This window comes from Coregonus lavaretus (assembly GCF_964263955.1).
Source record: "Coregonus lavaretus genome assembly, chromosome: 13".
Classification (NCBI taxonomy): Eukaryota; Metazoa; Chordata; class Actinopteri; order Salmoniformes; family Salmonidae; genus Coregonus; species Coregonus lavaretus.
Genome location: NC_140000.1, coordinates 24,981,456 through 25,006,532, shown reverse-complemented (window position 1 = coordinate 25,006,532; position 25,077 = coordinate 24,981,456). Strand labels below are relative to the sequence as shown.

Below are 25,077 nucleotides of genomic sequence, written 5' to 3'. Positions count from 1 at the left end.
TACACACTTGTACAAGGTACAAAGAAGTGTGAAGGTATGCATAGTGAGTGAGAGAATGATCTGGCAATGATCAATTTGACCGCATTACCTGTCATATGATATTGCCTACTACAGTCTCACAATTGAAAATACCACTAAATATTCATACAACAACCACCGTTTTTGGACCAAATATAACTGTTGAGCCATTAGACTATTACTGTGTGATGATAAATCGGGCATTACTGTTATCACCAAGTACTTTTACATTGTGTCACATTTTCATCATCCATACATCCTATAATTAAGTCTAAGAATAGGCATTTCACATTATGAAAAATGATTGCAAATACAATGGTCCACTGTCCACAATTCTGTGTTACCAAAACGTACAGATTCATCATTAATAAATGAGCTTGATATTTAAAAAATAAAACAATGACCAGGATCTCAACTCACCTAGTGTGTCTTGTAGTGTCTTGTACAAACAAATATGTCATGCTGCATTTCAGAGACATGTTCATTAGACAGGGCTTCCCCCTTTCACATGAGTTTAGAGGTTAGATACGATGGAGTTTTTTTCTTCACTGTGAGTTGTGGTTGGAAATGAAGGAGGGAGTGAAAGCAAAGCATCATGAACTAAACAACCACCTCAAAGTCTAGGTTGACTTTGTTCACATTGACCCTGGGACTGGTAAATTAGCAACTGATGATCAATGTCATATTCTTCTATGAAAATATATTTTAGCCTGGTCCAAGATCTGTTTATGCTTATGCCTACTCCATTGTCAAGCCAGGCATGACAATTCCATAAGGAGTTGGCAAAAGAGCAGAAACAGATTGTCACCCAGGCTATGATTTATTTGATTTCCCCTCTGCATTGATAACACTTTTTTGTTATGAGAACAAAAAATTAATGTAAATAATCAATAAAACCAGGTATTTTAACCATTATTTTATTAAATACTGTAGATAGTGTTGTAAAGTAACTAAGGGGTAAAACCATTTGAATACAATCACTTTTTGACAGCACCCCTTTTGATTTGAACGAAACCTGTCATCCATATTGGCCCATTGTAGAAGTGCACAGAAAGTTACTTTTTAGACCTGAATGCCAAAACATTAAAGAGATAAAGGTGCTCAAAGTTGACGTACTTTTCATACCCCACCACACCATGAGACATCCATGTCTTCATCACTGGAAACGATAAACGGTTGAGATTGGTATAATTTAAAAGCTTACAAACAGTGGTGTCAAACTATTTAATAATTTCTTGAAAAACATTTGTCATTTTCTAATCTTATATGTCCATTATCTAAAAACGTGTCAACTCCGATATTTATCATATTCAGATATGTTGTAGCTTAGACCCTATTTTACATCATCTGAGGTTTTTGTGTTGTGCCTGCCATTGGTTGAGACACAACATGCTCTTGAATACAGGATGGGTGTCATGTTTTGGTTGATAAATGTACTAAAATGGGAATAAAATGGAAATTTCAACTGTCAAATGGTACCAAAAAGATGGTCAGAGGTCCACACACCAGAGAATGTTAACTTGAATAGGAATATCTGTTTTTTAAATGATACTGTCAATCCTCTATAGGAAACCTATTGAAATCATAGAAATACAGATAACAGAATATACATTTAAGTTTACATTCAACAGTGGGTGGACCGGCGGCCATCTTTGTGGTAGTAATTAGAAGTAAAAATGTCAATTCAATTAAAATGTCAATGGTGTACGAGCTAAATTGCAGTGGTCTGAAGGGATATGTCCATTCTATGAATTATATTTATATGATTGAAATGACACCCACGCTGTATTCAAGAGCATGTTGTGTCTCAACCGATAGCGCCCACAACACAAGAACCTCAAACGTTTGAGTTTGAACGCGTAAACTCTGATTTTCTCCATATGTTGTAGCTTAGACCCTATTTTACATCATCTATATTTTCCAGTGATGAAGACATGGATGTCTCATGGTATGGTGGGGTATGCAAAATGGGTCAACTGAGCACCTTTATCTCCTGAATGTTTTGGCATCCAGGTCCAAAAAGTCACTTTCTGACCACCTCACCCATGGGAAAACATGTATGAAAAGTTTTGTTTAAATCAAAAGGGATGCTGTCAAAAAGAGATTGAATTCAACTGGATTTACCCTAAGAAAAATACTTTGAAGCACTACTTAAAACCTTTTACTGCAGTGGGCTAAATCAGGGTCACACAGAGTGTTCTTGGTAGTCAAACAAATCTACTTTGAAACCAAAGTATACACCTCACACTCATTGGTTATGGTCTTTAAAAAAATAAGACACCTGTACCATGTCAGATATAGTTTAAATGTATTCAATTTAGAGTTTGCATCCCAATATTACACTTTATATACATCACAGAAGACTGAACATTTTCAAAAAATAAATAATGTTGATTGCTTTACTATTTATATATTTTTGTACAACTTTTACTTTTACTCCACTACATTCCTAAAGACAATATGTACTTTTTACTCCCATACATTTTCCCTGACACCCAAAAGTACTTGTTACATTTCGGATGCTGAGCAGGATTTGAAAATGAATTGAATGAATATTGCATTCAGTTTTAAAATTATATTACAATTTAATTGAATATTCAAATTCAATATTTATATATTCTGCTTCAATATGGTGGATATTGCATTCATTGTCTACGTATCAAGTTTACAAATTATCATTTCAAATTTACCATAGTTTCACAGATTCAGATGCATTCAGATTCAGTTTTCAAATTCAGTTCACGTTCACATTTACATGAGTCATTTTCTATTAAGGTATCTTTACTTTTACTCAAGTATGACAATTTGATACTTTTTCCACCACTGAATAGATAACAGTACAGGCAAAGAGAAGGTGACAATCACTCTCATCCCTATGGTGAGGAACTATTGGCTAGTACGGCTACAGATGAGTAAGGTACAACATTGACAGATGTGGGAGGCATGTGTTTTCTCATATAGGTCAGTGTCAGTGGGTTCGACAGGCACAAAAACATGACAGGGAATTTTCTTCATGGTTTCATACACCAGCTGGCAGCCACAGTGACTCAATCTGACTTTACATACATAGTGATGAAATAACAGCGATGAAACAGTGGCAACACAGTGTTGATGGTTTGTCTGATTCTCCTATTGTTTCTCCAGTTGATTTCATAAACAGGACTGAAAGTAACATTTAGAAAGTGGAGAGAGAGCGAAAGCGAGAGAGAGAGAGAGAGAGAGTGTGTTTGTTGGTAGATTTCTATTTAACTTTCCTGTTCTTGGTTTCATGCTCCATGGGGCATCCCCAATCAACCTCCCTGTGCTTTCCTTGACACACACACACACACGGTTTAGGTGCTTACCCAATGCAGGCAAAATTCTCAGACAAGGCCTTTAATCATGTTTGCCTCTTAGTCTTTTCCCCATCTTCCTGAAATGCAGAAGTGCAGGCAATGCTGTTGTTGAAAGCAGAAACCTTCTGGCATCCATCTAATTATGTTCTGTTCAGTTTCTGTTCAGTTTTAGATCATTGATCAGTTTCTGTTCCGTTTTAGATCATTGATCAGTTTCTGTTCAGTTTTAGATAATTGATTTCAATCTGTGCAGCATCGTAGATGTGTTTGGCTCAATATTGGTACATACCAGTGCTCACCATTCCTGGTCAGGGAGTGCTAAAGGGTGTGCATGTTTTTGTTTCTGCCCAGCACGAACACACCTGATTAGTGTGTTACTAGTGAACTGCTCAATATAACTAGTGAACTGCTCATCAATATAACTAGTGAACTGCTCATCACCAATCAGGTGTGTTAAACGTGGCCTGAAACAACCATCATTTGACAGTAATGAAATATTATACAGGGGAGTTTGACTGCCTATTGACAAGATATGCTTTCATATAAATGGCATTGATATTTGAGAAACGATCCAGAAATGAAAAGAGGAACACACTGAGAATAGAATCTCAGCTGTACGGTGACTATATTAACTTATTGAAACAAGTCCTGCTGAGATTGAGGCTGTCCTATTATGGACATTGTACAGGTGAGAGAAAGGTAAGAAACTAAAGTCATCCTGACGGAGACGGGAGGACAATTCTCACCCTGTACTCTGTACTTCCTGCCGGTCAACAAGTTGTTTCATGCCAAAGTGTATCTGGGAAGTCAAGTGTCTTCATGTTGGTGCGTCACAAGTCTTTGAATGTGCATAAATCAGAGAGATAAATGGAGAAGGGGAGGGAGAGAGACAAGGATTTCATCAAGGTTTCGGAATGTTTTCTGATATTCATATTAGCCCCGGGCATAGCTGAAACACAGAGGTACTTGAATGGTGACATTGTTAGCTACATGTTGACTTTGTCTAATTCAGCAATTAATTGTCTCCTGCCACTGGTAGTAACCACTGGTATGTCAATTAGATTTAGGATCAGGTTCCCTATCTATGTAATCTTATTCATTATCTGAAAGGCGAAACTGATCCTAGATCAGCACTCCTGCTCTGCTTTATGAATACAGGTCCAGAGCTACAGTATAGAATTCAAAATGTTACATAAGCATAAGGACACAACTGTTGTTTGGCCTTTCCTTGAGGCTACAGGTAAAAACCCACATCACCTGATAATGTCAAGTACATTGACTGGGCATTTTGCTTTGTCAGTGATGACAGTGCAGATGAAAGTCGTGCTATTTTACATCAATCAATGGCTTTGACATAATTTTGAGAAACTATTAACTCAAAGAATTCTCAATTCCACTTCCTTCTTGTATAGGAAAAGGTTTATTGCCAATGTAGTGTATACTGTAGATGTTTTTATAGGACCAGACATGAGAGTCTGGTCTCAACTATTATTGTAGTTAAACCATAGAAATTACAAGTACAATGTATCCAATGCACCCCAAAGGCCTAGTCTACCCCATCATATATCCCTATTTTCTTGATTTTGACCTGCAGGTCAAAGAAATAACCTTACAAGAAATAACAGGACAGGTGAAAGCAAATTTCACTGTTTCTGCTTTCAGTCACCCTGTGTATTATTACATTAGTGCAAATTAAGAAGAGAACTGTTAATGACCACTCTAGTTGTGAACGACTGTGTGCTCTGAGCTTCTGATCTGTCAGCAGCATCATGGGAATTTCCCCTGCACTGTCAGTGTAACAATGTGGGTGGCTCCTCCCCCGTAAACTAGTCCTGGATTCTTTTCTAAATATATGAATGGTATTTAGATGGAGGTCAGTGGAGGCTGCTGAGGGGAGGACTGCTCATAATAATGGCTGGAATGGAGTCAATGGAATGGTATCAATCACATGGAAACCAAGTGTTTGATACCATTCCATTGACTCCATTCCAGACATTATTATGAGTCATCCTCCCCTCAGTAGCCTCCACTGATGGAGGTAGGTGAAGAGTGGAACAGTGCAGTTCAGTGAACCATGACTGAGTCAAGTCATCCCTTGCAAAAAGAGAAGTGCGTGAAAATGAAATATTTGCCTAGAAATAGGCTCTTTAAGAAAACGTGATAACTGTGTGCCTTGTCACTGCAAGTATAAATGGGCGATAGAAAATGCATAGAAGTCTAAGCATGGGTCACTAGTGCTATTCTAAACATTCAGAGACTTTGGAATAGACTTTGATTCCACTAGTATTTTGAATAGCAGTTCTTTTTTTCTGTTTATTTGTTTTACTATTACACATGGGGAATGAGAGGAGAGTTCTTCATTTGAATTAGTTCCACGTTTCTGAGTTAGATCAATGTTAGAGTGGGCAATATGCTAATATTAAACTCTCAAAAGGAAACCTATTTCGATGCATGGCATGATCTTGATTGAAGATTCCAACAAATAGCAGGTAGCCTGTAATAGATTGTGGAGATGGATATGAGCAAATGTAATCTAATAACCACAAAATGGAAGAGCAGTAGTGATAAGAAGTACATAAAAATAAAAAAGTGAATGAATCATTTAGATTCTTACCTCAGTGCCACGCCTTATTCTCCAGATGACAAAACTCTGAAAAAAACACATATATATATATACATTACCAGTCAAAAGTTTGGACACACCTACTCATTCAAGGGTTTTTCTTTATTTGTACTATTTTCTATATTGTAGAATAATAGTGAAGACATCAAAACTATGAAATAACACATATGGAATGATGTAGTAACCAAAAAAGTGTTAAACAAATCAAAATATATTTGAGATTTGAGATTCTTCAAATAGCCACCCTTTGCCTTGATGACAGCTTTGCACACTCTTGGCATTCTCTCAACCAGCTTCACCTGGAATGCTTTCCCAACACTCTTGAAGGAGTTCCCACATATGTTTAGCACTTGTTGGCTGCTTTTCCTTCACTCTGCCGTCCGACTCATCCCAAACCATCTCAATTGGGTTGAGGTCGGGGGATTGTAGAGGTCAGGTCATTTGATGCAGTACTCCATCACTCTCCTTCTTGGTAAAATAGCCCTTACACAGCCTGGAGGTGTGTTGGGTCATTGTCCTGTGGAAAAACAAATTATAGTCCCACTAAGCCCTATCCAGATGGGATGGCGTATCGCTGCTGAATGATGTGGTAGCCATGTTGGTTAAGTGTGCCTTGAATTCTAAATAAATCACAGAAAGTGTCACCAGCAAAGCACCATAACACCTCCTCCTCCATGCTTTACGGTGGGAACTACACATGCAGAGATCAGCCGCTCACCCACACCGCATCTCACAAAGACACAGTGGTTGGAACCAAAAATCTCAAATTTGGACTCCAGACCAACATTTCCACCGGTCTAATGTCCATTGCTCGTGTTTCTTGGCCCAAGCAGGTCTCTTCTTCTTACTGGTGTCCTTTAGTAGTGGTTTACATTTACATTTACGTCATTTAGCAGACACTCTTATCCAGAGCGACTTACAAATAGGTGCATTCACCTTATAGCCAGTGGGATAACCACTTTACAATGTTTTTTTTTTTTGGGGGGGGGGGGGGGGGGGGTTGGGGTAAGGGGGGGGGGTAGAAGGATTACTTTATCATATCCCAGGTATTCCTTAAAGAGGTGGGGTTTCAAATGTCTCCGGAAGGTGGTGAGTGACTCCGCAGTCCTGGCGTCGTGAGGGAGCTTGTTCCACCATAGGGGTGCCAGAGCAGCGAACAGTTTTGACTGGGCTGAGCGGGAACTATGCTTCCGCAGAGGTAGGGGAGCCAGCAGGCCAGAGGTGGATGAACGCAATGCCCTCGTTTGGGTGTAGGGACTGATCAGAGCCTGAAGGTACGGAGGTGCCGTTCCCCTCACAGCTCCGTAGGCAAGCACCATGGTCTTGTAGCAGATGCGAGCTTCAACTGGAAGCCAGTGGAGTGTGCGGAGGAGCGGGGTGACGTGAGAGAACTTGGGAAGGTTGAACACCAGACGGGCTGCGGCATTCTGGATGAGTTGTAGGGGTTTAATGGCACAGGCAGGGAGCCCAGCCAACAGCGAGTTGCAGTAATCCAGACGGGAGATGACAAGTGCCTGGATTAGGACCTGTGCCGCTTCCTGTGTAAGGCAGGGTCGTACAGTTTCTTTGCAGCAATTCGACCATGAAGGCCTGATTCACACAGTCCCCTCTGAACAGTTGATGTTGAGATGTGTCAGTTACTTGAACTCCTTGAAGCATTTATTTGGGCTGCAATTTTCTGAGGCTGGTAACTTTAATGAATTTATCCTCTGCAGCAGAGGTAACTTTGGGTCTTCCATTCCTGTGGTGGTCCTCATGAGAGCCAGTTTCATCATAGCGCTTGATGGTTTTTGTGACTGCACTTGAAGAAACTTTCAAAGTTCTTGAAATGTTCTGTATTGACTGACCTTCATGTCTTAAAGTAATGATGGACTGTCGTTTCTCTTTGCTTATTTGAGCTGTTCTTGCCATAATATGGACTTGGTCTTTTACCAAATAGGGCTATATTCTGTATACCTACCTTGTCACAACACAACTGATTGGCTCAAACGCATTAAGAAGGAAAGAAATTCCACAAATTAATTTTTAAGAAGGCACACCTGTTAATGTGAAATGCATTCCAGGTGACTACCTCATGAAGCTGGTTGAGAGAATGCCAAGAGTGTGCAAAGCTGTCATCAAGGCAAAGGGTGGCTATTTGAAGAATCTTAAATATAAAATATATTTTGATTTGTTTAACACTTTTTTCGTTACTACATGATTCCATATGTGTTATTTCATAGTTTTGATGTCTTCATTATTATTCTAATAATAATAATAATAATATGCCATTTAGCAGACGCTTTTATCCAAAGCGACTTACAGTCATGTGTGCATACATTTTTACGTATGGGTGGTCCCGGGGATCGAACCCACTACCCTGGCGTTACAAGCGCCATGCTCTACCAATTGAGCTACAGAGGACCACCTATTGTACAATGTAAAAAATTGTAAAAATAAAGAAAAACCCTTGAATGAGTAGGTGTGTCCAAACTTTTGACTGGTAGTGTAACTGTTCAATGACAGATTTTAGAAATGTGAGAATATATATTTTCTCTGGTGGTCCAAGCCCTTTTGTTTTATAGTGAGGTTAGATTACACACAAAAAACACAAACCTTTCTCTTGAGGGAGATGGACAAATCTATCCATATTTTTACAAGCTGTTTGGGTCTGAAACGCCTTCACCACTTTATTATCCAATAAGGCACTGCCACGAGCTGATAAAAAGAAAATACACGATTTTCATTGAGGACCACTTACAGTGCAAACATGCAAATATTGTTTGCATCTCTAAGCACAGTAACCCTTTGGGCAGCTATACCATCTCCTTGTTATACAATTTAAAAACACATAATATGTACATTGTACATATGTAATATTTAATTAAACAGCAATGTGATGTATTAATAATAGTATGTATCTCAATTCTTAGATTATCTCAGCTTTGCTTCATTTCCTGGTATTCCATCACAGTATGCAATCATGAATGACTCCTGGGCTGACCGTAAAGCATGAATCTGTTGAGGGCGTCGTGTGTCTCTAGTGGGTCCAAGTGACGCTCTATCTCCTGCAGCAGGATACACTGGGTGCAGTTCAGCCACTCTCCACTCCACACTAGAGTTTGGAGCTCAGGCCTGCCTGTGTCAAAACAACAGGCAATTCATTATTAAATGGGCTGACATAGTTTTGCTTAAGTTTTGGTCACACATACAGTGAGCTCCAGAGGAATTGGGACAGTGACTATTTTGTTGTTGTTTTGGGCTCTGTACTCCAGCACTTTGGATTTGAAATGATATAATGACCATGAGGTTAAAGTGCAGACTATCAGCTTTAATTTGAGGGTATTTTCATCCATATCGGGTGAACCGTTTAGAAAGTACAGCACTTTTTGTACGTAGTCCACTCATTTTGGGCGACCAAAAATATCGGGACAAATTCACTTATATGTGTATGAAAGTAGTAAAAAGTGAAGTCCAAAGTGCTGGAATACAGAGCCAAAACAACAAAAAATGTGTCACTGTCCCAATACTTTTTCAGTGGGTCAATATACTCACTGAAAGCCTGAGTTAAGAGAAAGAATCTCAAGTTAAAAGTTGCACCTAAGTTGGTGGGAGTGGTTGTGAGTTACCTTCCATTGTCAAATCATCTTTGCCAGGCTGAATAGTATAGGTCCAGTTTTTCATAATGCAATGAACACCCCTAAAATTGAAAAAGATGTGCGTTATCACACAGACAGCTTCTACTGTCATTTTGTAAACAACATTGACATTCTCCTATACTCTGAAAATGTTAGTCAAGGTAGAATAGTCCACAAGTATTGCAACGCCATATAGGGTGTAATTAAGACTGTTGAAGTGTGTACAACTGGGTAGAATTTCAGTTTCTCATTTGTTCACTTCCCATAATGGATTTGACAAGAAATGACTGTTATAAGAAACTCCCTTTTAGCCCACGCATATACAGTGCATTTGGAAAGTGTTCAGACCCCTTTACTTTTTCCACATTTTGTTACATTATAGCCTTCTTCTAAAATGGATTACATAGTTTTTTCCCCCTCATCAATCTACACACAATACCCCATAATGACAAAGCAAAAACAGGTTTTCAGACATTTTTGCAAATGTATTACAAATAAAAAACTGAAATATCACACAGCCTTGAGTCTTCTTGGGTTTGACACTACAAGCTTGGCACACCTGTATTTGGGGAGTTTCTCCCATTCTTCTCTGCAGATCCTCTCAAGCTCTGTCAGGTTGGATGGGGAGCATTGCTGCACAGCTATTTTCAGGTCTCTCCAGAGATGTTCGATCAGGTTCAAGTCCGGGCTCTGGCTGGGCCACTCAAGGACATTCAAAGACTTATCCCGAAGCCACTCCTGCATTGTCTTGACTGTGTGCTTAGGGTCTTTGTCCTGTTGGAAGGTGAACCTTCGCCCCAGTCTGAGGTCCTGAGCGCTCTGGAACATCAAGGATCTCTCTGTACTTTTCTCCGTTCATCATTCCCTCGATCCTGACTAGTCTCCCAGTCCCTGCCGCTGAAAAACATCCCCACAGCATGATGCTCCCACCACCATGCTTCACCGTAGGGATGGTGCCAGGTTTCCTCCAGACGTGACGCTTGGCATTCAGGCCAAAGAGTTCAATCTTGGTTTCATAAGACCAGAGAATCTTGTTTCTCATGGTCTGAGAGTCCTTTAGGTGCTTTTAAGCAAACTCCAAGTGGACTGTTGTGCCTTTTACTGAGGAGTGGCTTCCGTCTGGCCACTCTACCATAAAGGCCTGATTGGTGGAGTGCTGCAGAAATGGTTGTCCTTCTGGAAGGTTCTCCCATCTCCACAGAGGAACTCTGGAGCTCTGTCAGAGTGACCATCAGGTTCTTGGTCACTTCCCTGACCAAGGCCCTTCTCCCCCGATTGCTCAGTTTGGCCGGGTGGCCAAACTTCTTCCATTTAAGAATGATGGAGGCCACTTTGTTCTTGGGGACCTTCAATGCTGCAGAACCTTTTTGGTACCCTTACCCAGACCTGTGCCTCGACCCAATCTTGTCTCAGAGATCTACAGACAATTCCTTCGACCTCATGGCTTGGTGTTTGCTCTGACATGCACTGTCAACTGTGGGACCTTATATAGACAGGTGTGTGCCTTTCCAAATCATGTCCAATCAATTGAATTTACCATTGGTGGACTCCAATCAAGTTGTAGAAACATCTCAAGGATGATCAATGGAAACAGGATGCACCTGAGCTGAATTTCGAGTCTCATAGCAAAGGGTCTGAATACTTATGTAAATAAAGTATTTAAGTAAATTTTTTATCAATTTGCAAATATTTCTAAAAGCCTGTTTTCACTTTGTTATTATGGGGTATTGTGTGCAGATTGATGAAGATTTTTTTTTTGGAATAAGGCTGTAACCTAACAAAATGTGGAAAATGTCAAGGGGTCTGAATACTTTCCGAATGCACTGTACAAATCAAATGCTTTTACATTTCTGGGGAGTAGTGAACAAGTGCAAACTTCAGGAAGAAGGAGAGATTATTGGGACATACCCCAATTTGCCTTCTCTACCATTATGATTGTGTGTCAGCTATCCCTGGTGTCTTACATACGCATGGCTCCGGTCAACAGTAGTGTATCTTTAGCGGTCTCATTCAGGTGAAACACAGTGCTGTCCATCTGTCTGAACATCTGCACATCCGACTCCTTCACACCAGCCGCTGCAATGAAGTACCATTTGCCGAGATACTGAGAGAGAGAGAGAGAGAGAGAGAGAGAGAGAGAGAGAGAGAGAGAGAGAGAGAGAGAGAGAGATTTGTGAAAGGAGGAAAAGAGAGGGGGAGAATTATAAGAAGAAAAAATATATATATTTTAAGAAATTACTGACAAAAAACGACCACCACTGTTGAAAACCAGTGGGTGGGGAAAGCGGAGAGCGACAAGTGAAAGGCCAATGCCATAAGTGGGAAGAAAGTCAAAAACTATCTCTGAAACTGAAACTGTGAAACCATTAGTTGAGGTGCTGTCCTTATCTAGTCGTATCCCCCATTACGGAAAAACCACATGAATTGTGAAATCATGTGGATTTTCTGTAAGGTACAACCATATACTGTATGCTGTAGGACTCTAATTACAACATTCTGTCAAATCAAACCACATATGGTGGGAAGTACAGCAAACTGCATCTTGTATTTTGTATGTTGTTTGCAGGGCTCACTTGTAAAAGTGACTCCCTGTATGTTTTAACTCAAAGTTGACTACTTGTATGAATAAAGTTGAAATAAAATAAATAAATCACACATATTTTTTGTAAATAAATTAAAGACCAAAACGCAATAATCATTTGATAATCATCATGAAGGGCTCATGAGGTTTTGATATTACATCGCTTGTGTATAATAACCTAATTAATAGGTCATAATAGAGCTAAAAACACAGATAGTACATCTGCATATCTCTCTTACCTGTTGGGTATTGAGATTGCTTGTAGATAGAAGGACTGGTTGGGAGCAAGGGGAGAAGAGCTGACCCAACCACCCATTCACAAAGAGCAAGAACGAATACACTTCCTTGGCCTCTAACATACCTGAACCACTTCAATCAACTTGTGGCCTAAAATAAACCTCGTAATTGATCTCTCTTTCTGGGCTTGATCTGTCTGTGTCAGGATTGAGCTTTAAACGTTTTAGGATTGTGGTAATCATTAACCACTTGTTTGTTAGCACAACTTTCCACCATCCCACATAGTCCAAAGGCCTGCATACCAAAAGGTGTTGTTCCACTGTCCATGAAGCGGGACAGTAAATGTCAACACAAGTCTTTTTGGCTGGGTGGCCTTTAAAGTAAGTGTTTGAGCGTTTACCCAATTTTAGGAAATAGGCTTGCTACTACACCCCCTATTCTCCTCACCATCTATCAGCCCACATGTTGGTGGATGGGTTTCAATATGACTATCATTTCTGCAGTCTACACCGGTAATGCACATCCCACAGGTTATTGAGGTTATCTTGTTTGTGAGACAGTATCACAGCACTAGAGTATCTACCAAGTGGTGTCAATGTAATTAATTATCCCTGTAGTATGCATTAGGGCCAGGAGTTTTCCTGACTATGTGAGCCTGAACAGGAAAAACTCCTGGCACAATACCATATGTAAACTCAACTTTTTGTAAGTAACACAATATAAGAGACTGTCTTCACTGGACTTGTTACGACGGATGCACGTGGACCGACTTGCCCCAATCACCTTTGATATGACGTCATGAATATACTTGCGCCATGCGCTACAATAAAATAGTTCCAATACAACACATCCACCCTTTCTTTTAAGACATGTGTTTCTAAAATGTCAAAACTTCACATACTGTTTATAGTTCATCACTCTGTAATAAACGTGTCTCAACATATTAATTCATAAACAAACTTTTCTGTCTTTAACTCATGAAACATCAACTAATTTTCTGTCTTTAAAATTCCTTAAAACAGTTGTTTCTTCAACCCTTACTATATTCTACCCTAACCTGAGCTGGGTGGACTGCCAGTCACCTTCATAGCTGCAGTGGGGTTCTTCTGCCACATAATGCAGGCTGTGTGTTAATCACTGCACATGCTCTCCGTATCGGTCTGGTGGTTTGACAACTCTGCCACGAGAAGTCGTGCACTGGAGTATGTGGTGCAGTGACAGGCATCTGGAACAGGTAAGTACAACTCTGTGTCACACTCGGTCTCTGAAGCACTGTGGAGGGGTTTCAGGTGGCGTCGATTCCTGCGCAGCGCTCCCTTGTCTGTCTAGACCAAGTATGACCTGGGTGTGTCACACTGTTGAAGCACTGAAGCCGTCTTTGTCCAGTCTCGTTCGTCGTCCAGCTTCACGGCAACGTTCACTCTGTGCTGGAGTTCTGGAAGGGCTTCTGACCTGTTGTTGTAGACACGCATTAAGCTCTGCTTTGCTCTATGGTCGACACGTCTCACCTGCTGGAGGTCTGGCCATGCCGGTTGTAGGTTAACCTCCAGGGTGGGGACTGTGATGCGGAGCTGTCTGCCAAGCATGAGCTGTGCTGGGCTCACACCTGTGGCTTGCAGTGGCGTTGCTCTGTAGGTTATGAGAGCTAGGAATGGGTCAGCCTGTTTCAGGATCCCTTTGGCTGTCTGCACTGTTCTCTCTGTTTCACCATTTGCTTGGGCGTAGGGAGGGTTGGTGGTAATGTGTCTGAAATCATAGTCCTTGCGTGGAAGCTCTACCTGAGAACTGGGAGCATTGTCTGTATTAGAATATTTGGGCATCCCCACCTGGCGAAGATGTTCTTCAGTTTAGCTCTTATAGTTTCTCCTGACATGTCTTTGAGGTAAGTTGTTTCTATATATTTAGAAAAATACTCCACAACTACCAAGTAGTTTTGCTTGTTGTGTTCACATATGCCAGCTGCTACTCTTTCCCATGGGAAACTGGGGAGTGGAGTGGTGATCAGAGGTTCCCTCCTCTGAGTAGGTTTGGACTCCTGGCAGTCTTTGCATGTACTGACTATTTCCTGGATGTTTTGACTTATTCCAGGCCACCACACACTACCTCTAGCTCGCTCCCGGCACCTCACAATGCCCTGATGGCTGTGGTGTATACGCTTTAACATTTACGTTCTCATGTTTTGTGGCACTACTATATCATCACCATACAACATTAGTCCTTGTGAGGTTGAGAGGTTCTGTCGGGAGGTGTAGTAGTTTTTTTTAACCTTGTCTGGCACTTTGGCTGCATACTTAGGCCATCCTGTTGTCACATAGTGTTTCACCATCTGAAGCTCTGCATCCTGTTGTGTCTGCTTCTTGCAGCTCTTCAAGCTTGGTGGGTGAGAAATGCCATGCTGTATGAACTGCATCCTCATAGGCCTCGATTTCACTGGTCAGCTCTACGATCTCTCGTGTAACAGCTGCCTGGGGATGTCTGGAAAGGGTGTCTGCTATAACAAGCTGTTTCCCCGGCGCATACTTGGCTGTAGGGTTATAACGCATCGTGCGCATCAACAGTCTCTGACACCTCAAAGGCACTAAGTCAAGGTCTTTACAGTTTATTCGTGGAATAAGAGGTTTGTGATCACTCAGCAGTGTGAATGTATCTAGGCCATACAGATATCTGGTAAACTTCTCATACGCCCAGACTGCTGCGAAACACTCCTTTTCTATCTGTGCATAGTGCTTCTCTGCATCTGTGAGAGTCCTGGAGCAATAAGCTACTGGCTTTAACTGTCCATCTTGCTTCTGTAGTAGGACCCCATCTAACCCATAACTACTGCCGTCTGCACTGACTATGGTAGGCTTTATCATATCATAGAATGCCAGTACAGGTGACTATGTGACAAGCTGCTTTACCTTCCTAAAGGCCTCCTCCTGCACTGCACTCCATGTCCATGTAGCGTCCCTCTTGAGCAGGTTGTTGAGTGGTTTGTTGACATCGGCGAGACCCGGTAGGTACCTGCCTAGGTAGTGAATCATACCCAGGATCCTCCTCAGATCAGACACATTACTTGGTGGCTCCAGCTGGGTGATGGCCTGGATCTTGGCATCATCAGGACAAATGACATTCTCGTCAATGCAGTGTTGTGGGTAGTTAAGCCATTTCTGATGCAGCAGACATTTGTCTTGCCTCATGATCCACTGGCATGTCTGAGTAAATAAGTATATCATCCATGTAAATGGACACACCTTCTTGGTCCTTCAGGAGCTCGGTCATCTCACGCTGGAAGATTTCTGGGGCACTAGTGATTCCGAATGGAAGTGTGTTGAAATAGTACCTTCTAAAAGGCGTTATGAATGTGGTAAGCCTGGCACTCTCTCTGTCTAGTGGAATCTGCCAGAAGCCACTTGCTGCATCTAAAAGAGAAAACACCTTGGCACCAGCAAGCTTTGGCAGGATATCTTCTATGGTGGGTAGAATGTATTTCTCCCTTTTCACTGATTTGCTTAACCTTCTCAGGTCAGCACATACCCTCAGCTGGTCTTTGTTCTTCTTGGGTACCAGGACCATAGGAGCACACCACTCTATAGGCTCCCTGATCTCCGCGATCACACCACTCGCTACCATGCGGTCAAGCTCCTTTTTCACTTTGGGGAGCATGGGCACTGACACACGTCTGGCTGTGTAGGGCACCGCATCATCTTTCAGGCTTATTTTGATTGGTTTTATCTTCAGCCTGCCCACATCTGCAGGATGAGCACTCTTAAGCTGCTTTGTGCTTTTGATCTCTTCTATTCTCTTTACCAAGCCCACTGCAACAGCTACATTACGGCCTAGCTGATGGCTTCCATGTGACCCCTTTATCACATACACTTTGAACCTAAACTGCGGTCCTTTCCACATAGTAGTAGCTGTAAAGTGACCCATACAGTTCAGTTCACTCCCTGGCCTGTCTAGTTTAGTTCACTCCCTGGCCTGTCTAGTTTAGTTTACTCCCTGGCCTGTCTAGTTTAGTTCACTCCCTGGCCTGTCTAGTTTAGTTACTGTGCTTTTCAGTGGTGGCATGTTTTTCAGTGTGCTATTTTCTGATATAATACTTGTATCTGTCCCTGTGTCAGTCTTAAAGTCTATTGCAGTATCTTTTATTGGCAGTTTCACTGTCCATGCATTTTTTGAGTCATCAACATCTGTGACTTCTCCCAGGAAATGGAAAGCATCCTCTTCTCCTCCCTCATTGGGTGCAGTAACCTCGTTGACCACACGGGAGCGCCAAACGATTGCGAAATGCCCCAGCTTCCTACATTTACATTTAAGTCATTTAGCAGACGCATCCAGAGTAACTTACAGTTAGTGAGTGCCTACATAAAAAAAAAATCATACTGGCCCCCCGTGGGAATCAAACCCACAACCCTGGCGTTGCAAACGCCATGCTCTATCAACTGAGCTACATCCCTGCCGGCCATTCCCTCCCCTACCCTGGACGACGCTGGGCCAATTATTCGCCGCCCCTTGGGTCTCCTGGTCGCGGCCGGCTACGACATAGCCTGGATTCGAACCAGGATCTCTAGACCACTGCGCCACTCGGGAGGTTCCTACAGTTGCGGCATTCTGCATTCTTAGCAGCACATCTACTACATGACCAAAAGTATGTGGACAAGTGCTCATCGAACATCACATTCCAAAATCATGGGCATTAATATGGAGTTGGTTCCCCTTTGCTCCTCTACACTGGCTTCCTGTTAAGGCTAGGGCTGATTTCAAGGTTTTACTGCTAATCTACAAAGCATTACATGGGCTTGCGCCTACCTATCTCTCCGATTTGGTCCTGCCGTACATACCTACACATACGCTACGGTCACAAGACGCAGGCTTCCTTATTATTCCTAGAATTTCTAAGCAAACAGCTGGAGGCAGGGCTTTCTCCTATAGAGCTCAATTTGTATGGAATGGTCTGCCTATCAAGGTGAGAGATGCAGATTCGGTCTCGACTTTTAAGTCTTTACTGAAGACTCATCTCTTCAGTAGGTCCTATGATTGAGTGTAGTCTGGCCAAGGGGTGCGGAGGTGAACGGCAAGGCACTGGAGCGACAAACCGCCCTTGCTGTCTCTGCCTGGCCGGCTCCCCTCTCTCCACTGGGATTCTCTGCCTCTGACCCTTTTACGGGGGCTGAGTCACTGGCTTACTAGTGCTCTTCCATGCCTTCCCTAGGAGGGGTGCGTCACTAGAGTGGGTTGAGTCACAGACGTGATCTTCCTGTCCGGTTTTGCGCCTCCTCGGGCTTGTGCGGTAGAGGAGATCTTCATGGGCTATAATCAGGGTAGTAAGTTGGTGGTCTGTTGATATCCCTCTAGTGGTGTGGGGGCTATGCTTTGGCAAAGTGGGTGGGGTTATATCCTGCCTGGTTGGCCCTGTTCGGGCATATCGTCGGACGGGGCCACAGTGTACCCAACCCCCCCCCCCCTCCCTGTCTCAGCCTCCAGTATCTATGCTGCAATAGTCTATGTGCCGGGGGGCTAGGGTCAGTCTGTTATGTCTGGTGTAATTCTCCTGTCTTATCTGGAGTCCTGTGTGAATTTAAGTATGCTCCCTCTAATTCTCTCTCTCCCTCTCTTCCTCCCCTCCCGGAGGACCTGAGCCCTAGGACCATGCCTCAGGACTACCTGGCCTGATGATTCCTGGCTGTCCCCAGTCCACCTGGTCATGCTGCTGCTCCAGTTTCAACAGTTCTGCCTGTGGCTATGGAACCCTGACCTGTTCAACGGACGTACTACCTTGTCCGGGACCTGCTGTTTTCTACTCTCTCTCTCTACCGCACCTGATGTCTCGAGCTCTGATTGCTCGGCTATGAAAAGCCAACTGACATTTACTCCTGAGGTACTGACCTGTTGCACCCTCTACAACCACTGTGATTATTATTTGACCCTGCTGGTCATCTATGAACGTTTGAACATCTTGAAGAACAAACTGTCCTTAATGGCTATGTACTCTTATAATCTCCACCCGGCACAGCCAGAAGAGGACTGGCCACCGCTCAGAGCCTGGCTCCTCTCTAGGTTCCTTCCTAGGTTCCTGCCTTTCTAGGGAGTTTTTCCTAGCCATCGTGCTTCTACATCTGCATTGCTTGGAGTTTTAGGCTGGGTTTCTGTATAGCACTTTGTGACATCTGCTGATGTAAAAAGGACTATATAAATACATTTGATTGATTGATATAACAGCCTCCACACTTCTGGGAAGGCTTTCCACAATGGGTGTGCTGAAATAGCGGAATCCACTAATTTGAAGGGGTGTCAACATACTTTTGTATACAGTGCATTTGGAAAGTATTCAGACCCCTTCACTTTTCCACATTTTGTTACGTTACAGCCTTATTCTTATTCTATTCCCCTCATCAATCTACACACAATACCCCAAAATGACTAAGCGAAAACAGGTTTTTAGAATTTTTTGCAAATGTATTAAGAATAAAAAACAGAAATACCTTATTTACATAAATATTCAGACCCTTTGCTATGAGACTCGAAATTGAGCTCAGGTGCATCCTGTTTCCATTGATCATCATTGAGATGTTTCTACAACTTGATTGGAGTCCACCTATGGTAAACTCAATTCATTGGTCATGATTTGGAAAGGCACACACCTGTCTATGTAAGGTCCCACAGTTGACAGTGCATGTCAGAGCAAAACCCAGGCCATGAGGTCGAATGAATTGTCCGTAGAGCTCCGAGACAGGATTGTGACGAGGCACAGATCTGGGGAAGAGTATCAAAAAATGTCTGCAGCATTGAAGGTCCCCAAGAACAGAGTGGCCTCCATCATTCTAAAAATGGAAGAAGTTTGGAACCACCAACTCTTCCTAGAGCTGGCTTCCCGGCCAAACTGAGCAATCGGGGGAGAAGGGCCTTGGTCAGGGAGGTGACCAAGAACCCGATGGTCACTCTGACAGTGCTCCAGAGTTCCTCTGTGGAGATGGGAGAACCTTCCAGAAGGACAACCATCTCTGCAGCCCTTCACCAATCAAGCCTTTATGGTAGTGGCCAGATGGAAGCCACTCCTCAGTAAAAGGCACGACAGTCAGCTTGGAGTTTGCCAAAGGGCACCTAAAGGACTCTCAGACCATGAGAAACAAGATTATCTGGTCTGATGAAACCAAGATTGAACTGTTTGGCCTGAATGCCAAGCGTCACGTCTGGAGGAAACCTGCCTCCATCCCTATGGTGAAGCATGGTGGTGCCAGCATCATGCTGTGGGGGTGTTTTTCAACGGCAGGGAAGACTAGTCAGGATCGATGGAAAGATGAACGGAGCAAAGTACAGAGAGATCCTTGATGAAAACCTGCTCCAGTGCGCTCAGGACCTCAGACTGGGGCGAAGGTTCCCCTTCCAACAGGACAATGACTCTAATCACACAGCCAAGACAATGCAGGAGTGGCTTCGGGACAAGTCACTGAATGTCCTTGAGTGGCCCAGCAAGAGCTCGGACTTGAACCCAATCGAACATCTCTGGAGAGACCTGAAAATAGCTGTGCAGCGACGCTCCCCATCCAACCTGACAGAGCTTGAGAGGATCTGCAGAGAAGAATGGGAGAAACTCCCCAAATACAGGTCTGCCAAGCTTGTAGTATCATACCCAAGAAGACTCAAGGCTGTAATCGCTGCCAAAGGTGCTTCAACAAAGTACTGAGTAAAGGGTCTGAATACTTACGTAAATGTGATATTTCAGTCTTATTTTGTTTTTATACATTTGCAAAATTTTCTACAAATATGTTTTTGCTTTGTCATTGTGTGTAGATTGGCTTTTTTCCTCATCAATTCAATCAATTTTCGAATAACGCTGTAATGTAACAAAATGTGGAAAATGTCAAGGGGTATGAATACTTTCCGAATGCACTGTATGTTAGATTCTATGGAGGACTAAAAGTGCCACAATTAAATAAATAAATACACCATTAAATAATTACTTAAATGTGTCATTAATTAATTAAAATTAGAATTAAATACATAAATGTGTTATTAAATGTGTCATTAATTAATTCAAATACCGATTCATTTTATGTAAAATACATATATAATAATTTCACTATTTACATTTACATTTCATGGTCCTGCGTTGGAGTGCTTCCTGAATTACTTAAAACTGTCAAACTGACCCATCAAAAGTTGGTAGGCGGAACCTAACGCCTGATTGGTTACCCTCTGCATCAAGCCAAGACAAATCAATTCCGGATAATGTCAGCAGGTCCTGCTTCTACATCCTCTGCTAAGTTTAAAATGTCTCTAACCAACTCCCTGGAAAGTTCACGGAGATCCTCCATTGTCTCTATCCAGGTTGGCCTACTCTACTTCAGACCAAAGCAATGGATCAGACTAGATTCGCGTTAGCCCCGCCCACTGACTTTGATGGGTCAGTTTGACAGTTTTAAGTAATTCATGAATCACTGCAATGCAGGATCATGAAATGTAAATGTAAATAGTGAAATAATTATATATGTATTTTACATAAAATGAATCGGTATTTGAATTAATTAATGATACATTTAATTACACATTTATGTATTTAATTCTAATTTTAATTAATTAATGACACATTTAAGTAATTATTTAATGGTGTATTTATTTATTTAATTGTGGCACTTTTAGTCCTCCATAAGATTCACGTCTCCAAATAAAAGTTAAAGAATGGGATTAAGCCAGTGGTTCAAATGGAACTATCCAAGCGGTATATACATCTCCTTTAGATGTTGATATTTATTTGCATTGTCAACCAAACACAATTCAATATTGCTTTTGTAATACAGTAAATAGCCTAAAGTTAAGGCTATCTTACAAACTAATGTAACATTCAACCTTAAAATTAGTAACATGCCCATGGCCACGTTGAGGTTACTGTAACTATAAATGTCTTCTTATCTAAGCTAATAATATAAGGCGTTCATGTTCAAAATAGCGTGCATAAAATAGCATTCACAATTGCTGTAATAATCTGCGTAACATCTCGAACGGAATTGATAACTTGCCCCATGTTTTTTAAATGTAATCTAAACTGCTCTCCAGGTCATTTGGTTCTGCTATTAGATGAAGCACAGTGATAACACAATCTGCTATTAGATGAAGCACAGTTATAACACAATCTGTTGTATAAATAAACACAATTTCTGACACTGTATTCCCATTTCAACTTTGCTGTGCTTTTAAAACCTGTTGGATGCGTGGTTCTGGTACTGACCAATATTTTCGCTTATAAATCTTTCTGTGGATAACCGTAGATCGAAATGGCTTGCATTGAGCGATATCCCTGGTTCCTACGAACACAGTAGTATTTCTGAGCCTGTGTGACATAGGATGTGATATCTGAAACCAGTTGAAGCTGGTATGTACTTCCTACCATTTCATTCGCTTTTCGGACTGTCCATGAACTCCTGGCAACATCCAGTGTTGCCAACTTAGCGACTTTGTCGCTATATTTAGCGAGTATTCAGACCCCTCTAGCGACACATTTTCAAAATAGCGACTAGCGACAAATCTAGCGACTTTTTCTGGTGTTATTGGAGACTCTGACGTGAAAGCACGTATTCTTCTTACTCTTCTCAACGAGCAGCGGGTGCTGCGGGCCCCACCCCCGTCCCAAAGCACTCACAGGCGGCCCAGTTCTCGCGCAACTTTTTACTCACTTTTTGTCTCTCGATTTATAGCAATTAATCTAAAATAATTCATAGATTTTAAACAAACAAACAAAACTTTTCTGTCATAGATGGACAAGATTAATATGATATGAAAGGCAAGTTCCTAACGAGTTCAGGAAGCCAAGCTAAAGCTATGTGAGACGTTCACAGTGATGGGGGCAGACGTTTTGATCAAGAGAGACCTTTAGAAAAGATGCACCTTTTCTCTAACACTAACACTAAAGGTGAAATCTTATAGTTTGTCATTTTATAATTTGATTATGATATATTTTAAAGCATATAAAGTAATTTCAAGACTTATACAGTTTTGTTGAGCAGGAAATACATCATACAATATTTTATATTTATACATTTTTATCATATTTGTACTGTGTATTTGAGCTTGTGTCCTCAAAAGTGACTACACCTCAGCAATTTATTTATTTTAAATACCAGAAAGGTGACATTTTAACCTTTCTTTGATTATGCAGCATTACTAGTTATTGTTTATGGCACTCTCATGATAAAAAATTACTTTTGGGGATTAAGTAGTTACATTTTCGATTACATTTAACTGGTTAAATGGTTGAAAGCACAGTGATAGACAGGTGGGTGACAACTAAACCAAAATTCTGACATTGTTTTCCCATTGGAATTTGGTTGTGCTTTTAGATGGTTGAAAGCATAGTGATAACACTTTGGAAATTCAACTAACTTTTCGCTGTCTTTTTGTGTGGGTGAATATAGGTTGTAAACTCATTGATCAACGTCTCAACCAAATATTCCCCAAGTATCCACGTTGAAATTACGTGGTGTGCCCAGTGGGTAGGCTAAATGCTTAAATATTGATGTCCATACCATCATATGATGATTTATTCATCCAAAAGTATTCATTAAAAGCTGTGAGCTCATCTTTTACCTTGTTAGAAGAGGAAAATGACACATCTTGTAAAATTATACAACAATATCACAGGAGGCTGCTGAGGGGAGGAAGGCTCATAATAATGGCTGGAATGGCGTAAATGGATTGATATCAAACACATGGAAAACATGTGTTCGATACCATTCCATTGATTCCATTCCAGCCATTACTATGAGTATGTCCTCCCTAATTAAGGTGCCACTGGCACCTTACTGTTGCTCTTATTATGGTGTATTTGCGTGTGGGAATCATAGACTGTCAAAGGGAATATGTTTCTAACGCCCCCTGCTGGACAATCTAGGGCTAGGACGCTTGCAGATTTACATTTAAGTCATTTAGCAGACGCTCTTATCCAGAGCAATTAAGTGCCTTGCTTAAGGTCACATCGACAGATTTTTCACCTAGTCGGCTCGGGGATTAGAACCAGCGACCTTTCGGTTACTGGCACAACGCTCTTACCCACTAAGCTACCTGCCGCCCAATCAGATCTGGTTGAGTTTGTGTGGTGGTGATCCCTTTTATTGGCCTAATGAAATATTGTAACAGCCATTACAACCAAAGCAGTGGCGGTCTTTGCCGTTTAAGATGAGGGAGGACAACTATTTTTTTATTACAGCATATAGGATGACTCTCATTCATATTCCATTCACCCAGTTCAATGTAACATCAATAGGTTTAGGCTACTACATGATACTTGAATTTTCCCTATACCCATCATGAGGTTGCTACAACCTAGCCTATGAAAGAAAGTTTACAATGTAGGTGCACAGAGGTCGAGAGAAAATGTTTAAGTGACAGTGACACATGGACAGACAGTGACACATTCAATACCGCCTTGCACATGCTTGCCTGCGTCTAGCTGATCTAGAGTGTAATTATTAGTCCAACAGTTGCAACCAAGAGTTTCTAAGGGGACAAATTCAGGTATGTTTATCCCCGTTTCATTCTGTTTGCTTCTGTTTAAGAAACGTTTTGCAACAGAATCGGTGGAATGAATACACCCCTGATCACACTTAAACACAGTTCAATTTCATAGCAGCCACCTCCTCTCACCTTTTCCCTTCGCTTGTGGACTTCAATACACAACACATCAGCTTTCTGTGACCAGGTGAAAAAAACTTTCCAAGCCAAACCATATCATAACCGCTACACACAGCCTACATCATTGTCACCATATTAGCTAAAGTAATGTCATAGTCAACAAAGGTAATAGAACTAACGCGTTAGTAAACCCGCTACAATCATGCAGTACAGTAAGCAGTAAGCAGTTTAGCAGTTACACCGGCAGGCCCCGGTGGCAATAAATTAGTAAAACCAAAAGCTTACCTTGACTTGGAAGAGTTCCAGTGTTGGATAGTCATAGCCAGCTAACTAACATAGCATCCCTCTCTGTTTGAGCTGGGTGTTTGAGTAGGCTAAACTAGCTAGCTGCATTTCTCTCTTGCTTATCCTTAATTTTTGAAGAAATTAACTATTGTCTTTCTCTCTCTTTGAGTCAACTACTCACCACATTTTTTTGCACTGCAGTGCTAGCTAGCTGTAGTTTATGCTTTCAGTACTAGATTCATTCTCTGACCCTTTGATTGGGTGGAAAACATGTCAGTTCATGCTGCAAGAGCTCTGATAGCTTCTGGAGGATGTCCTCCAACCTAGCATAATTACTGTGTAAGTCTATGGAAGGGGGTGATAACCATGACCCTCTTATGTTTTGTATTGAAGTCAATGTACCCAGAGGAGGACGGAAGCTAGCTGTCCTCCGGCTACACCATGGTGCTACCCTACAGAGTGCTGTTGAGGCTACTGTAGACCTTCATTGCAAAACAGTGTGTTTTAATCAATTATTTGGTGACATGTGAATATATTTAGTATAGTTCAACCTGAAAAGGATAACTTTTTAAATGTTTCACTATTTTTATGAAATTCACTGAGGAGGACGGTCCTCCCCTTCCTCCTCTGAGGAGCCTCCACTGAACCAAAGCAGTACAAACAAACATACCAGCACCAACTGGATTACACCTTGGGTGTATTCATTATGTCAACGGAAACTGTTTACAGTTTTTTCAGTTTAGAGTAAACAGTTTATGTTGCAAAACATGGTGC

At 41.6% G+C, this 25,077-nt stretch overlaps 1 protein-coding gene across 2 annotated transcripts; it reads right to left on the bottom strand.

The window, feature by feature from the left end:
• Positions 1-4,754: 4,754 nt before the first annotated feature.
• Positions 4,755-21,882, bottom strand: LOC311140704 (apolipoprotein M-like). Of its 2 annotated transcripts, none has more exons than XM_084175889.1 (7): positions 21,779-21,882; positions 11,558-11,697; positions 9,585-9,655; positions 8,960-9,094; positions 8,572-8,673; positions 5,968-6,003; positions 4,755-5,847 (listed from the first exon to the last, which is right to left on the bottom strand). In XM_084175889.1, exons 1-6 carry the CDS (start codon positions 21,779-21,781, stop codon positions 5,969-5,971), a joined length of 486 nt encoding a protein of 161 aa, XP_084032015.1. In that variant the 5' UTR covers positions 21,782-21,882; the 3' UTR covers positions 4,755-5,847; position 5,968. The 2 variants fall into 2 exon arrangements, with proteins under 2 accessions (XP_084032015.1, XP_084032014.1); XM_084175888.1 differs by lacking the exon at positions 21,779-21,882 and adding an exon at positions 12,414-12,626.
• Between the last annotated feature and the right edge of the window lie 3,195 nt (positions 21,883-25,077).